The 17,121-nt window shown below is 44.6% G+C and overlaps 1 protein-coding gene across 8 annotated transcripts in view; it reads left to right on the top strand.

Moving 5' to 3' along the window:
• PTPN13 (protein tyrosine phosphatase non-receptor type 13) overlaps window positions 1-17,121 on the top strand; it is a 1,030,035-nt gene that overhangs the window by 794,531 nt on the left and 218,383 nt on the right. For all 8 annotated transcript variants that reach the window (XM_078676288.1, XM_078676281.1, XM_078676285.1 and 5 more), the window contains 2 exons: window positions 13,248-13,419; window positions 13,900-14,110. In XM_078676288.1, the coding sequence (XP_078532414.1) occupies window positions 13,248-13,419; window positions 13,900-14,110 (383 nt within the window). The remainder of the gene's footprint in view (window positions 1-13,247; window positions 13,420-13,899; window positions 14,111-17,121) is intronic.

The following is a 17,121-nucleotide window of genomic DNA, read 5'->3' as shown; positions in this document are numbered from 1 at the left end:
TTCCGAAATCTTCGAGGCTTCAGCAAAAGATTGTTTGAGCTTCTAGTATTTCTAGAGCCCCCAGACATTGTCAGCTTTTGAGTGAGGTAGGCGGGTGAATTCATGTGTACAGCCTTGTGCGTCAAGCAGGCGATTTTCAGATGTATTCTGGCTTCAAAAGGTAGCCAGTTCAGAGTTTTAAAGTCAGGGGAAATATGCGAGCGTTTTTTTGAGCCAGTGATGAGTCTCGCTGCAGCGTTAAGAGACGCTCTTAGGGGTGCCGTTGTAGTTAGGGGGAGCCCGCAAAGTGCGGTGCTACCGTATTCTATGTGCGGGATGACTAAAGATTGTACTGCAGTTTGGAAGTCTTTGGCAGGAAGGAAGGGTTTAAGTTTTCTCAAGGTATTGATTTGGAAGTTCGCTCCTTTGTTTGCCTTGCTGATGTGCTGCTGCATGGTGAGATTGGCGTCAAGTGTTATGCCTAAAGATTTTGCTGAGTCTACTATGGTAGGTTGTACATTTAGAGCTGTTAAGTGCTTAAGCCATGTTTGAGCCGTAGAAATTTTTCCGGGAGGTGAGATCAGGAGGAACTCAGTTTTCAGCGCATTGAGTTTGAGGTGATTCTCGGCAAGCCAGGATTGGGTGTTTCTGATCGTGGTGTTCAGAAGCATGATGTCCTTAGGAGTTTGTATTTTGAGATAAAGTTGGGTGTCGTCAGCATACATGTGAAAGTGAACATTGGATGTTTGTAGCAAAGTAGTGAGAGGTTCCATAACTAGGTTGAACAGTGTTGGGGAGAGGGAGGAACCTTGAAGGACGCCTAGCGGTACAGGTACCGGAGAGGACATCAGGTTGTTGCTTTTGAATCTTTGTGAGCGGTTGTGTAGAAAGGAGGTGAACCACTTGAGAACAGTCCCAGATATGCCCATTCTTGTGTTTAATAGATCGAGTAGGTTCTCATGTTTAACTGTGTCGAATGCTGAGGAAAGATCAAGAAGGATGAGGAGGCAGGTATTGTTTTGGTCTAGCATTTGGAGGGCGTCGTCAACTATGTGAGTCATGGCCGTTTCGGTACTGTGCCCTGCTCGGAAGCCTGATTGATGCGCGTTGAGGAGATCAAATCTATGTGTTTAGTCAGTTGTAGCTGTACACATTTTTCCAACAGTTTAGCGAGAGTGGGAATATTTGTAATAGGGCGGTAATTGTTTAGATCAGAGGGATCTGCTGTTGGTTTTTTCAGTAGCGGTGTGACTTGTCCGACTTTGAGGGCGTTAGGGATGGATCCTTGTTGAAGAGAGCTATTGATAATCTTAGTCCAGAGTGGGAGGAGAAAAGGGGTAAAGTCCTTAACAGCGTTAGCAGGAAGGGGGTCAGTGAGGTGATTGGATGGTTTCAGCGTGCTGAGCAATCTGCCAATTTCTTCTTCAGAGTAGGTGCCAAAGGAAGACCATGTAGCATTGTTCTTTGGTTCAGGTGCTGCTGTGTGTTGGGGGTTGGAGTAAAGGATTGCGTCATTGAGGAGATCGCTTCTTATGTTGTCGTTTTTTTGGTTAAAGAAAGCAGAGAAGTCTTCACATGAAGGTGAAACGCTCAAGGTGCTGTGTCTGGGGTTGTTCTTTGGATTGTGTTCTGATTAGCTCAAACAATTTTCTTGGGCGGTTTTTTGCTTGGGCGAGCTGGAGGCTGAAGAAATCTCTTTTTGAGCGTTTTATTTTCCTGAAGTAGGCGTTTCTTTGTTTCTTCAGGGTTTTTAGGTGCAGTGCAGAGGGGGCAGACCTCCAGGTGCGCTCTGCCATTCGCATGGCCCGTCTATCATCATTGAGGCTCCCGTCATACCATGGGTTGGAGATCTTGGACGAAACTCTTTTCAATTGCAGGGGTGCAGCCTCATTGATTATTGTGGACATAGCATTGAGATAGTGGTCAGTCAGGAGATGAACGTCCGTGGCGCCGGGAGGGGGAAGTAGGAGATTGCAGCTGTTAGGCGGTAAGGAGTTTGGGTTGAGTTTCTTCATGTCTCTTTTCCAAACTTTGGGCTTAGAGGCTTGAATTGGGTTAAGTTTAATTTTTTCATTGATAAGGAAGGAGACAATATGATGATCTGACCAGTCGCAAGGTTGGATTGACTCAAGTTGAATAGCGTCCTCTTTGGAGATGATGAGGTCTAGGGTAGAACCTTTCTCATGGGTCGGGCTGTTGCAAATTTGGGTGAGATCAAGGGCGTTGAGGAAGCTTTTGAGGCTATTTACCACTGTGTCACTGCTGTCATTCCAATGGAGATTGTAGTCGCCAAGGAAAATGTGGGTGTTTTGCCGTCCTGAGTTGGTTGAAATTGTGTCCATGAGTTGTTGGGAGAAGGAGAGCTTGTCCCCAGGTGGGTGGTATATGATGTGTAGTGAACATACCGGTTTGCTTTCGCTGATGATATCAAGGCAGAGGTATTCACAGGAAGTAAGAGAGGGGGCGGACGCTTTAATAACTGAGAGGTTGCTTCTATAGATACAAGCAATTCCACCGCCTGTCTTTTTGATCCTGTCAAGTCTAATGATACAGTAGTTGGGTGGGACTAGGATATCCATGATAGGTGTAGACGAATCAGATAACCATGTTTCAGTCAGAATGGTTAGATCCGGTTCCAGAGAAGTGATGAGATCGGCGACCTCCGCAGAATGTCTTTGGGCCTATCTGCAATTGAGTAGTATGCATTTGAGGCTAGGTGTGCAGAGGGTGGAGGAAGGTTCTATAGTAAGGGGTACATTTGTGAGGTTGTTGGGGACGGCGCCTCTGTTGTTATCCTTTTGGTGTCTGAGGGGGTTAGAGATAATCGTTGGGATGGGCAGATGGTTGGTGGCTAGGCGATTATGGGGAGCCGGGACGTAGGAGTGGAGAAGAGTGTGTATGTCATGGTCTGAGAATGTATTGGTAGTGCGTCTGGGGCGATTGGTGGTATTACGAGAGGGGATAGAAGTCCAGTGTGGGGAGTGTTGTGTGATAAGGCGAGTAGGAGGTGGGGAGGAGGTGTTGTTAGGTGTATTGTTCGGTGTAAAGGGAGTATTACGATTGGTGGTAATGCGATTGCGATTAGTAATGCAATTGGTGGAATTGCGAGAGGGGATAGAGGACCAGTGTGGGGGGTGTTGTGTGGTAAGGCGAGTAGGAGGTGAGCGGGAAGTGTTATTAGGTGTAAAGGTGGTGGTGGGAAGGGGGCGTCTGGGGTGTGTGATGAGCAACTCTTTGATGGAGTGTAGTTCTTCTTTCACTTGGAGGAGGGTGGACATAATCATGTTCAGCGTGGTGTTGGGCACGGTGTTGGGGAGGGGTGCTGACGGTGTACAGGCGTGTAGGTTGCTGAAGAGGGAGGGGAATCGGGGTGGAGAGGTGGAGCTGGTGAGGGGGTTGGAAGTGTTAGAGCGAGGGTTTGTGTTAGGGTTGGTGTTGGCGTTGTTGGAAAGGGCATCAGTGCTAGGAGGGGAAGGGTAAATGGGAGCGGTGTGGAGGCTGGCTGTTGCGGGGGTGGAGGAGGGATAGTGGGGAGTGAGAATGGGGGGTGAGAGGTTGAAGGAGGGGCGCAGGCTAGGCGCGACGGGAGTCCTAAGTGTGGGGGGGAGATAGGCGGACAGAAAGTCATGTTGTGTGGGGTGCAATTGGGGGATGAGGGGTGTTCTGAGGATATTGGTGTGAAGAGCGGGACGGGTGTGCAACGTATGGGGGGGATATGGGAGGATGAGCGGAGGTACGAGTGTTGGTAGGGGGGATGGGGGAGCGGGTGGTGAATGAGGGGGCGAGATCTATGTCTGTTATTGAGGGGGGGGGAGGGGTGGCTGCAGCCGGAGGGGAATTGGCTATGGTGCTGGGTGTGATGGTGAGGTGAGTGTCGTTCTGGGGCTGAACTGGGTTAGGAGGGTCGAAGCTGGGTGCTGTGATGTCAGGGGTGGTAGAATTGGGGGAGATATGTGTGTAAGTCCGATTGGATAGGTGCTCTTTGAAAGTGGGGAACAGGTTGTCAAGTAATTCCAGGTTCCTGTCTGTCGATTGAATTAGGACAATCCCGTTATTGTAGATAGTGATGGTAGTTCTGCCTGGGAAGAGTTGGGATGGTGTGATTGAGAGTGTAAGGCCATGGGCGGATTTCCTGGTGGTGGAGACGGTGAGTAGGGTGAGGAACGCTTTTTTCCATTGAGCTCTGCGTGTGGTGTGGAAGATGATATCGGTGTTCAAGGGACCCTTGGCTGATGAGAAGTAGGTGTCGGCAAAGGGGGTTTCTGGGTGGGACCTAAGGAAGTCGTGTTTAAAGCGTTTAGCGGCCTTTTTGGTGAGCACGGGTGGGTAGTTGATTTTATAAGTGTGCTTGCCAATGGGATCCATGTTGGTATGGCGATATGAGTAGTGCGGGAGGGTGAACAAAAATGATAATGATATGCAGAAGCAAGATGCAGATGCAAGCACAACAGGTTACATGGAACAAGAATGGCACTAGCGGGCAAAAGTGACACAAGTGAGCAACCAGCATATAAGGGGTATCAATCGGTGCATTACAGGAGACAAATGTGCAGTGGGTGCGGGTTACATAAATGTGCTGAATGCCAGATACAGACACAGACAGCAGGTTACATATATCAAGAGATCAAGAGTGGCCCTAGGGAGCAAACGTGACACTAGTGAGCGACCAAAATATGAGGTAGCAGTCGGTGAATTACAGGAGAGAGAAGGTGAAGTATGGGTGCAGGTTGTAGAATTGTGTAGAGTAGTGCCGAATACAATTGGAAAAGTAATTCTGCTAAAATATAAGAATAGAAAACAACTGCAAACAATCGGTTACATGATACCTATAGGTGTGTACCAATAATACGTGGTTGAGCTTAGTTTAAGGTGGTGAGTTCTTAGTGTCAGCTCAGATATTGAGAAAGAATGAATATCCCAGCGAACAATGACTAGTCCAAGATGGCCACCCGAGAGAGAGACTGGACAAAAATGGCCGCCACATAAGGGTGAGGGAGACAGTAGTCCTCTCTTTGTTGTAGTTGCTCTGTGGACAGTGAGGGCAGTTTCACTTTCAAACTAGCCAGTTTCTGAATTGCTGTGAGGGAGTGTGAATTGCTGTTAATAGATAGATCGCATTCCGACATAAAATCAGATTAAGCGGCGAGCAGAGATTGGAGCCCCTAGCGCTCCTGGAAATAAGGACTGCGTCATCCTCATAAAGTAAAACAGGGAGGCCTCGACGGCCTGCCGGGGATAATCTACCCCAGTTGATAAAAGAGCTTTATCTAGATCATTAATGTAAAGATTAAACAGAAAAGGCACCAAGATACACCCCTGGCGTACACCTCTTTTAATGTCAAAGATCCCGGTCACCCGGAGCCCATTTGAAAATCTAACGTTAGCCTTAGTAGCCCGGTGAAGGTCAGCGAAAAAATGGACGACAGAAGCATCAACCCCAATGTCCTTCATGGACTGCCACAGTTTTGTTCTATTCACACAATCAACCTCGGAGGACAGGTCCATAAAGGTCCATAAATAGTGCCAGATGGCGCCACCATGTACTTATTAAGTATCAAATTAAGGTTGAGACATTGGGCGATGGTTGACCGGCCTGGGTGGAACTCATATTGAACCTCTGAGAGTAGCTCATGTTCCTCTGTCCAGGCGGTCAATCTATCAAATAGCACACGACCCAGTACCTTGACTACTGAGTCCAGCAGCGAAATAGGCCTATAACAATGTGTACTACCTCGGTCACCCTTTTTAAAAACCGGCACAATTGTAGAAATGGCCCAGGACTCAGGGCAGTCCTTCTTAGCAGCTGCATTAATAACTGCTGTAAGCACAGGAGCCCAAAAGGGTACGTCAGATTTAAAAAGGTCCGGGGGAATACCATCAGGCCCCGGCACTTTGTTACTTGTCAAGCAAATAATGCCCTCCACAATCTCCCCCAGTTCGAAGGTTAACACCTGTGCAACTGCCCCTTGACCATGCTGACATGGTTGCTCTAACAAACTTTCAAACATAGTTTGGAAGTGAGCACCCATTCATCCTCGGTAATATGTGCACACAAGTCCCCACCTTCAGCATGGGCTAGGAAGGGTCTATTAATAATGCTCCAGAACCTGAAGCTATACTTCAGGGTACTAGCTTCTAAAAATTCGCTCCATGCTTCATCCTTCAGAATAAATCTACGTTTAGCTAACTTCTGTTTATATTCTTTGCAGCATGCTCTGACCAAAACCTGGTTCCTGGGACTCTCATCAAGGGCCGCCTGCAATTTTCTTAAAGCCAGCGAACAGGGCGAATTAAACAATTTTAGAGTTGTGAAAACTGTGCTGCGTACTCAAGCACTCAAAAATTCTCCTACTCTAAGGGAGCTAGTGTTAAAAGCACTTATTACCTCTGTTGGCGCCTGGGTCACCGGTCCACCTAGGGTAGCCTGGCACAAAGTGGGAAGGCCTAACTTCAGGGCAATCATGTCGCACTTGCGTCACACTCAACACAGCACCCCAACGTACCTCCACCAAAAATGACACCACACCATCTTCAGAAAAGGTAGAAAAACGTTATCTTTCCTTTCAATTAGGTTATCAGTTGCACACAATTTCATAAATCAACATTTTAGGCATTACCCCTGGCACACCTGCATTTGTAAACACATGTCATAGCATAAGATTTCATTTCATAAGCGAACCTTATTTAATCATAGCATTAGAAAGCAGGTTAGATGTAAAGATACATTCCCGTTAATGGTCCCTTTCAATACACAACTGAGAGAAAGCAAGTTCTAGTGGCAATTCTGCAGCAATTGTACTTTGAAAAGGAATCACACAGCAGAATGCCTAGAATGATGAGTGCAGGCCAACACAATAAATCATATATGCATTGAATTTGTACTACATTCATTTAAAGAAAGCAGTTTAGTACAGTTATTCATACAGGCATTGAATTGGTTGTGTAATACACTCACTTAATGAAGGCAGATCTTGAATTAATCTAGCAAAGTAGCGGGGATCATACTTTCAAATAAGCATGGCTACACATTAATTTAAGCAAACCAACATACCTCAGTCTGTTAACTTGTCAAGCGCTAGTTCCAGGTCAGCTGAAGACAGACTGAAGCAGTTTGTGGGTTCTCAGAACTGTTAAACAATGAATTCCACCTGCAGTGTAGTTCTGCTGGTTCTAGTTCCCAGGGCCCTCCACACACTCTTCCCACTTGGGCCAAAGGGAGCGATCAGAACTAAGGCCCGACAGAGGTCTTTTGTGCACTGCCTTCCCTCCCACCAGCCCAACTCCCAGCTTACTTCAGTGCCTTAGGCTTTAATAGTTGATCCAGGCGATACTGGTAATCTGAGGTATGAGACCTCCTCCTCAGACGCCCTGCTCAGCGGAGGAGGGCCCGTAGCGGCTGGGCTCACTTAGGGGAATTCAGCTGACTCCGTTTGGCGTTCCCTAACCCTCGTGTCCCTCCCTCCAGCTCTCCAATGAGGAAGGGACCTCCCCCGGGGCCGGCCTCCTGCAATTCTGCCCCTTACTCTCTGGCGCTCTTTCCTGTCAGCGCTGGGGCGGGACTTCCCCCGGCCTCACTCCGGAATCCCTCACGGCGGAAGCGGCACTTCTCTCTCTCACGCCGGCCCCCAGATTCACCTCAGTGTGGGCCCGGCGCTCCGGCAGTACCTGCTCCACTCTCTCTCTCACACCGGTCCCCAGATTCACCTCAGTGGGGGCCCGGGGGTCTGGCAGTTTCTGCACCATTCTTCTCTCACACGCCGGACCGGGGATAAAAGCACCACCAGCTCTGGCACTTAGGGAGAAGCAACCCCGCTGCAGGGGCTCCAGGCAGGCCTGCTGCAGAAAGGTAAGGCACGCGCCAGGGGCGCCAGTCAAGCCAGGGTCTGCGTCAGTGACTTGAGACCCACACCGGAGGGGCAGGTTCCGGGGAATCTTGTCAGGGCAGCAAGGAGTCTGGCAATAAGGGCTCCGGGCGGCAGCACAGCAAGGGCGAGGATTTAATGGTAGGAGTCTCAGTCCCCTACAGGATGTTATAGCACTCACCCCCCATCTGCCAGTTCGAATGCCCTCACACCCCCGATCCAAACCAGGTTTCCTCTCACGAGGTGCACAATGGGGATGATGTTACCCCACCAAGCTTATGATGGCAGGGCTAGGTCAACGCGCAGGGGGTAGCGTCAGCAGAGAGAGGTAGCAGCCCCTAGGGACAGTCAGACCCCCCCTCAGTGCAATAACCTCCCTACTCAGTAGCCTAAACTCCTGTCTGAACTCTCTACACAAAATGGCCGTCCAACATTCCGCCTATATATAGCATGGGCCCTGAGTGACTAGAGTGGACCAGAAGGTTCTGGAACCCCTCATGTAATCCTAAGGCCCTAGGCTCTGAGGTGACAGTTGACAGGCCTCCATTTTGTAGAAGAGCACCTACTCTTCCTCCATTTTAAAAGAGCACCTGCTCTTCCTCCATTTTAAAAGAGCACCTGCGCCTCATTACTAATTAGTAGTAATGAGGCGCCCAGAGACCTAAGGTCAACATCCAAAAATCACAGCAGTCACAAAAATAGAAGACAAAAAGGGGGAAAAAAATAAGGAGGGACCACCCAAAGGGCTGACAGGTCTAACAACCTCTTTCAGGGAAGTACCCAACAAGGTACATAGTGCAAATTCATTGGCACAAGATTTTTTTACTGAATTATAAAGACTCTCGGGAGATATCTGTGACCAACGTAACCTTCTCTTCCCCTTGGTCGGTATTATGACCCCCAAATGGTTCAACTCCTAGTTGGGTGGTCAATAAAGGGCCTCCTAGTATAACACAGAGGGGGTTATGGTCACTGAAAGCACTATCCTCAATTATGAAACCTTGAAATAAAAATTGTAAGAGGGAAGAAACTAGACATGCTCAAAGGCTCACCCAAAGACATTCATGTAGGAGGCCGTTCAGAACATCCCCCTGAACAGAATGTTCGAAGTGAAACCCCTCTGCCCTTGGACATCCCAAGTCGGCTAAACGTGTAATTCCAGGGTCCCCACACAGGTTTATATTAAAGTCCCCCATAACCATAAGGTTGTGCAGCTCTGCTATGCAGTGTCGTCTTATATAAAGTTCCTAACATTGTAATATTACACCCATCGCTAGAGCATGATTTCCCATTAGAAAAATTTATAAAAACCATTCTGAGTGCCCCTCTACTTAGGACCAGGGACTGTAAACATGAGCTAGTCGAGGCAAGATTTGAGTCTCACCAAAGGGGGAGATATATATTACAAGACCACCCTTTGGTCTCCCAGCCGCACAGGGTAAAGCAGGGACGAAAAGGGCCTTGTAGCCCTCCAGATGTAAGCTGTGGTCCAGTAACAATGTTTCTTGGAAACATATAACACTAAACTGTTTCACATAGGCCACATAGGATCAGAAAACTTGTTTGCCAAACCAGCAACATTCCAGGATATTACTTTACTAGCAGACTCCCCTATGTCCCCCTTACTCAACACTACAGAGTCCTGCTGGGGAGGCAGCCTACCAGAGACCGTGGGCGCAGAACTAATGAGTCAATTACATGCCTCCAGCGTAGCCAATGGGGTAATCCTATTAGACAGCTCCACAGGTGGGGGACCAATATTCTTCCACAGTGAAGGCATCTGCCTTGGAAAATCTAACCATGGAGGTGGGTGCTGATAACCAAGCCTGGCAGGTGGGATTTGTAGGAACAGACTATCAGGTGAAGCTACATTATTAGTGGATATGTTACTGCAGCCTGGCGGGGCAGGTTTATAAAAGTAACCAAGTGGTAAGGCCACAATGGTTGACTTTGATCCGGGATTAACAGGATATGACTCTGTAAACAGTATCCTTTCTGCTATATGCAGTTTGTTAAAAATGAACAATTGTACAATCCCCCCGGCCTGATTTGCATGGGCTACCTATCCAACTTGCTCTGCGTACCACGTTGATATTTTTCTCCAACCTAGTTCCCAGTGAGGTATTAAGCAAAAACCAGTGTAAAACTTTGTGTTTTAACCAGAAAAAAATCCTCCCTGGAACCCGGAGGAAGAGTTGGCGCATTCCCCAATACCACTATATAAGGAGTGGCTGCTGGTGGCAAGTGAATGGTCGGTAACTGCTGAGGAAGGAGATCCCGATCCCCCTGGGGCAGGCTACCTAACAGCCTTCTAATTAGTTCTCTTCGGGGAACTGGATCTGGCTGGAACTGATTTGGCAAGCTGTCCCTGTTGTGGTTTCCCCCTAAAGTTGCTGCTGCCCTATTAGAGCTTAGACTGCCCCCTTGCATGTCTGTCACGTGGCTTGCATATATTTGCCCTCCCCTGGTAGTTGTGACTGCAAGTGAAACTGTGTCTGTAACTGGCCCCTAATAGCTTTAGGCAGGCTAATCATAATGGGTGGCTGCACACTGCATTGGCCTTGCTGATCCCCGGTCCCTCCCAATGATGATGAGTCACCACATTTCCGAGCTTCTGAACATTTCTCAATAGCGGTTAAGCGACTGAGTATCGGGTCCAGCTTTGAGTCCAACAAGTTCATCATCAGTACATGGAAGGAGTCCAGTGAGCCCGTCATGTCAGCAATGGGCATTAAACGAGAGGGTACTGGGTCTTTGGACGGTAAGTTGGATCTAGTTCTCTTAACTTTACCCCCATCACTTGAGATTTCCTTTTAGTACCCCCTCCCGCTCTTGAGGCTCCCCCCTCAGTCAAAGATGGACTTCCTGGCCCCGATTGTTGATAGGGACTCCAAATGCTTACTGTGAGCAAGTACTGTACATACTCTATTCACCTGGTTTAATGACTTATTGTTTATAATACGGCTGGGGAGAGGGGCAGAAGCAAGGAGGGAACAGTTAAATCGCTGGGGGACCTAAGACTGTCCTTCTCTACCATCATGGTCCCAGTAATGTTACACTGCTTCAGGTGGTCATCTTCAACGTTGATTAGGGGCACGTTCGTCAGGGGCACAAGTGTATCAGAATGCAAAGGATGTAAGGCCCGCTGCAAAAAAGAGTCCATAGTGGTCACGGTAGAGATACCTGTCGCAGGCTTTCCAGCTACTGCTGTTTTCCACCTAACCATACTCGTAGGTGGACAGTGAGGAGTACTCAAAAAAAAAGTTCGGAAATGTTAAAATGTTCTCCGGGTCAACCACAATTTCCAGTATCCTTTTACGCTACTGTATGCCAAATAGCTTACATTTAATTGCCAAACAGCATTCAGAAGTAGGCGATAATAAATCAGATATCTGGCACCATGTTGATAAACATGTCAACAGATTCTATTGATGAATGAAAAGTATAAACTTTTTATATATGGTTGTATGCAAATAATTTGTCCCTGGACGTCCTTTTGCAACACCCTTAAACTAATGCTAATGGAAGATGGTTCATAAAATAGTCTGCTTAAAGGGCTGGTCACACAAATTAAGATATATAAGTTGGCTCTTAAACTTTTTGCATTTTGAAGATGATTGCTCAAGTGGGTATAAGGGTAGCTATTTTCCCTTTATGCTCTGTCCTAGAACAGATTTTTTTTAGGAGGATATATTTAATTAGCTGATTGGTGTAGTGGTATATCCCATTGGTCAAGGTTAGTACTCTCCACCTTGTGCTTGGTTGTGTGCCTGGCGAGTGTATGAATACAGTATGAGAAGTGTGGTGTGGTTATACATAGTTTGCCAAAGGAAGAAATAACGCGTTTGTTTGAATCAAATACAGAACCCTATGCCTTTGGCATATTACAGGTCCCTCTCTTGGGTGTTTCTAATTCAAGACCTGTACAGAGCACCAGATCATAACAGCTCATGCGATCCAGTATTATACTTTATATATATGTTAAGGTGCACAGGAGGCATATATGATTGGGGCAGCACATAAAACAATCTTTTTGCTGCTACTAGTGTCCCAACACTTTTTCATGATCCAAAGCTTTTGAAAGTCTGTCCACAGTTTGTGAGTCTTCGAGAAATGCACATTGCGCAAGTAATATTACATGTAAGCAAATTCAGATTTTTGCAAAGTGCTGATGATGTCTACAGGATCCCAAAACCGGAAAGTTATCTTCTGACTCATGCTGTCATAGAATAGGCTGCACCTTTCAGTCTTCCCCTTTTTTCCCTATATCTGCCTTCTCTTTTCTGGCTAAAGCTCTTCTTTTTTAGTCTGACCCTTTATCACACCTCTTTTCACCCACAGCACTACAAATGTGTTGACATGTATTATAAGGTCTTAAGTCGTTCATTGGCTGGAAGTACAGACACCCATATCAACTCCTTTAACTTCTATTCTTGGGAATTGTGTTGAAAGTTTGAAAGGAAGTATTTTATGGCTATATGAAGGATACTATATTCTTGCCAATTGCACATCATTAGGTCTGGATGACTGTTGTATGAATATTAGCACTTAATTCTCCACCAACTCCTGGAGGCATACCAACCATCAGGTAGACAGTCTATTATTTATACCTGTGGGCTATTTTTCCAGTAGTGTTGTCCTTGTAGGCTTTAAGACTGATGGCATTGAGTGTGGGATTATGAGAGGTCTTTGTTTATGTACATCACTGCTGGCATTAATTTCAGCTTTATGTTCAAATGGGAAACCTAGTAAGATAATACATAATTTTCGCTTAATTTCCCCTCACCAGAAAAGGATGGTTACATCCTGGTTTTAAATATAAAGTACATCATCACAATGAGGCAATATTTATTCATAAAGGCTGTGTTGGATTTAATCAAACACAAACACTTTCACACACGTAGTTGAGCCAAAAGTGTCAACTACCATCAGTTTAAAAAGTGTGTTTCATCATGCACAGAAGCAGATTGTTTTTCTGTAAGTATTACAGTGCCTGAAACAGTATAATATAAAAAAGTTTACCCACTGACTTCAAGAGTTCTAAAATGTGAAAGCACCTCGAACCTTACCAGCCTTTAATGACACACCTTTGTAGTGATCAAATAAATGCTACTACTGTTGCTATGAATGGAAAAGGGTATGCTGATGCTAGTATATGAATGCAGCCCTGAAAGTTCAAATGTCACATAAGAAACAAAGTAAGAATGATGAAACGAGAGCTCACATTTTCATTGTTTTTTGAGATCACAGTAACTTATTTGAGAAAATTGGCCATGAATACTGTCAGTCACAATTATGATGGTTGATTTACTGTGATATGTAACTTTTGGTTTTCAGTATTGTTTTTTTCTTCTTGTTATCATGCACATCACCTGCCATTTTTACCCGCCTCTCTTCTCCTTACAGGTAAACGACAATGATGTCACAAACATGAGTCACACCGAAGCAGTGAATTTGCTCCGAGCTGCACCCAAGACTGTCCGACTCCTTCTCCGGCGGATTCTGGAGCTGCCTAAGGCTCCAGTGATGCCTCAAATGCTGCCTGACATTACACTGATGTGTAACAAACACGAGTTGGGTACTGAACACTTAATATTTCATTCATCCTTCAAATGTGGAGAAGTGTGGCTCACTGGTTAGAGGAGGCAGACCTGGAAGCAGAGGTCAGCCCGGGACCAGGGTTCAATTCCCGGCTAGGCGGGGTCTTGAGTCCTAAAATGTCCATGGACTCGACAATTCTCGCTCCGGTGCCTACTCGATTCACGGGTTCACACTCTGCGACTCTGGGCAATAGCTTGCTTAATCTCCACAACGGCCCCTCGCGGCGGGATGCCTGGCTTTCACCTTGCGGATACCCTGCCGGGGTTATCTCACAGGGGAATACCAGGATGGGTTCCCTAAGCAAGCGCTTAGAAACCGCTTGGTGATTTGCGCTATATAAATTCCTGAACATTTACATTTACATTTACATTTACAATGTGTACTGTATGTTTTCTTTCTTTAAATATAGAGTTTGTACCCACAAATTCATTTCTTTATTGCTTTGTCTTCAATACAGGTCTGTCTTTGTTGGGAGGTTATGACAGCCTTTGCCAAGTGCTGTATATTAGTGAAATCAGTCCAGGCTCAGCAGCAGACATAGAAGGAAGCCTCCGACCCTTTGACATCATTCACTACATAAACGGAGCCTGTACATTAGAAATGACACTGAGAGAAGCAAGGAGAGCCCTTGAAATGACACTTCCTACAACAGTACTGAAAGCAACAAGGTACAAAATATGTTAGCTAGATTCTTTAAGTTTATTCTTGTGATATTTCATTCCCAACTTTACTTCTCCATTCAGTCGCAGGACTGAGCAGTATTTTGTTACAATCAGAAGTCCAAAATGGACCTACTTAAATTCATCTGAATGTATTTATTCAGCCTTTTTGGAAATACATTGCAGCAATGATCAGCACATGTTTCCATATATGTTTTTATGAATACTTACATACATACATACATAAAAATATAATGTAAGCGGTATCACTTCCTTGCTCGCTATCGGACAGAGCCCTGCCCAAAATATTCCAGTTCAGGGAAAACGCAGCCATTTCGTATACAAAAATACAAAAACATTTGCTTTCCTTCAAATGGCATTCAAAAAAGACAAAAAACACATATGCTTTTCGATCATCTGATCTTGTTCTTGGCAAAAGGCCCTTCTTTTATTTCTACTCCATCTGTGTATACTGTTGCTGCTGTTTTTTTTTGATAACCTGACATGTTGGAAATGAAGCGTCTAATGCAGTGTCGGGATGGTGTTGTCCTCAACAAGAGATGGGGAAATGCATCGCTAAACATAAGATTAAAAACAGTATTAGCCATGACTCAAAAGAAGCTTACAAACAAGAATTCAGAAACTATTAAAGTTCATTAAAATATTAAAGTGCAATAGAGAATACAAAAGGCAAAATATGAGAAAATGTATCAAGATGCATAATATTTCACTCATAAGCATGTAGTTCAGAAATCAGTCAGATTAGTTACAGAATGTGCAAAACCTGGCAACTAGTCTAAGTCCAGAATATATATGCACCAAATCAGTAGAAAATCAGACAGCATCACTAGCTCAGGAAGCGCCCAAAAACACCTGACAAACCCCCAATCGTTTCCTTACCTCGTAGCTAGGGAACTGGTTCAAGTCTCTGCTTGGACGCTCAACATCCTGTGATTCTGGGCAAATCACTTGATCTCTCTGTATCTAACAAAATGAATGTGTCCGTCTAATCTAAGATGTGGTCGAGGCCTGATTGAGGCCTTGTTTGGCCTATGCCAATAAAACATAGTTCTATGCATCACAGCATTCTTGTTCAAATTGCAAAAATGGTCACATTACTAAGCAAATATTATTTAAACAAAAAAAGGAATAAGAATACACTCTCTCAAAGTTCGTAGTACATTTCCAGTTACTAATACATTATAGGGTATTTATCACCAAATTAACCCTGATATAGCAAATATATATGGGCGCACAGCTCATATTTTTTATTTGAATTAATGATTGCTAGTATGTTAACTTGTCAAATAATTCTTTCTTGAAAAATAACAATGTTCAATCTACTTGTGTAAAACCTATGTACAAGAATGACAATGTAGATAGTGATGCTTTATAGCATATGTCTTCTTTTTGAATGTATTCTATTAACAACTCTTTGCCACGTCCCCTGTGTATGGTCCATTTCCACATGCCATTGTTTTCAAATTAAAGATCTGTTGTCAGTAATCTGTCATAACTGACTATAGTAGCAGGGATTCTGTAGTAACATATGGATTACTCTCATACTCAAAATTGCTCTACCATCTGCCATGTGAAGAAAACTTGTTGACTCAATCGATTGGTCGTTTCCTTATTCATCTTGCTACCATGGTCAGATTTGTTTACTTTCTCTCATTTGGATATTTCCTTTTCAATATAGATGCCATGGTATGTGCTATTTGAGAGCATAAAAGTGTTACTTTCCATATACTCTAGTTATTACTACTGTAAGGGGAGTAGCCATGACTCACAAGAGGGGAAGGCAAGTGGGTCATAATTTTCTGTTTCCCCTCAACAATGTTGCTAAATAAGATATTCTGCACATCTGCATGTATGCCGTATGCCATGGCATTTTTCCATGTGTAGATTTTTAACCCCTTCCGCGCTCATGACGAGCTGAGCTCGTCATGAGTTGCGCCGCTCGGACGCTCATGACGAGCTCAGCTCGTCATGTAACGCGGTATTTTAAAAAAGTCAGCGCACAGCGGGAAAACCGCTAGCGCTGATGCGGTTAAACGCATTTAACCAAAACCAGGATGCAAAGGGGTAATGTGAAGTAAGGTGAAATCACATTGAGCAGGCTTTGTGAATATTGGACAAGCTGTTTCAAGGTAGAGTAACTGTAACGTGCAATCTGTGAGATAGTAAAGCCTTTTGCTCATGTCAGTTTTAATGCACATTCCCTAATCTATTACTCCAAAGAAGAGGTCAATTTCTGAGTTATTACCACATTACATCTTCACTGACTTTAAAAAAGTAATGCTTATTTTCTCACAGATTACCTCTCAGATTCAGTTTACTGTAGAAAACAACAGAGGCCATACTTACAAGGCCTATAACACCATGTGATCTAAATATGGTTTAAAGTCTTTGCTTATAACCGCTGCACATGAAACGAGCATTTGCAATGCAATTGGTCTCGCATTAGGAAAGTTTGAGCTATTGGTATTGTAAATGACAATTTTTTTATTTATATGTTGGATTTGAAAATAGCGAAATTAATAGCTTTATCATTTACAATGCCAATAGTTTTAACTTTTGCAAATGTGACACCTATAGCATTTGTAATGCAATATGTGTTGTATTTACGTGACTTAGATGTGTTGATATTACAAATAACAATGGCTTTTAATGTTTTCAATAATTAATACTTAAATGAAAGTTATTGTAATTTATAATGGCAATAGCTTAAACTTTTGTAAATAACTTTTGGGAAGATTATGTTTAGTGTATTATATTATGATGAAAATCCAAGAACAGAAGTGAATTATTAACATCTTTTTGTGACATTTGTAATAAAGCTTGAAACATTGAGAGAACATATTTGAACCAGTTGTTGTTGAATGGTTGCACAGATTGATGCTGTGGTGATGCTGAGTGATGTTGTGGTGGCGACGAGTGATGCTGTTGCGTTCAGTGATGCTGTGGTAGCGCATAGTGATGTTGTGGTGCCCCAGAGTGATGCTGTGGTGGTGCTGAGT

Source organism: Lissotriton helveticus, chromosome 2_1, assembly GCF_964261635.1.
Source record: "Lissotriton helveticus chromosome 2_1, aLisHel1.1, whole genome shotgun sequence".
Lineage (NCBI taxonomy): Eukaryota > Metazoa > Chordata > Amphibia > Caudata > Salamandridae > Lissotriton > Lissotriton helveticus.
The sequence above is the reverse complement of the archived record's forward strand: the minus strand, read 5'-3'. Positions and strand labels throughout refer to the sequence as shown.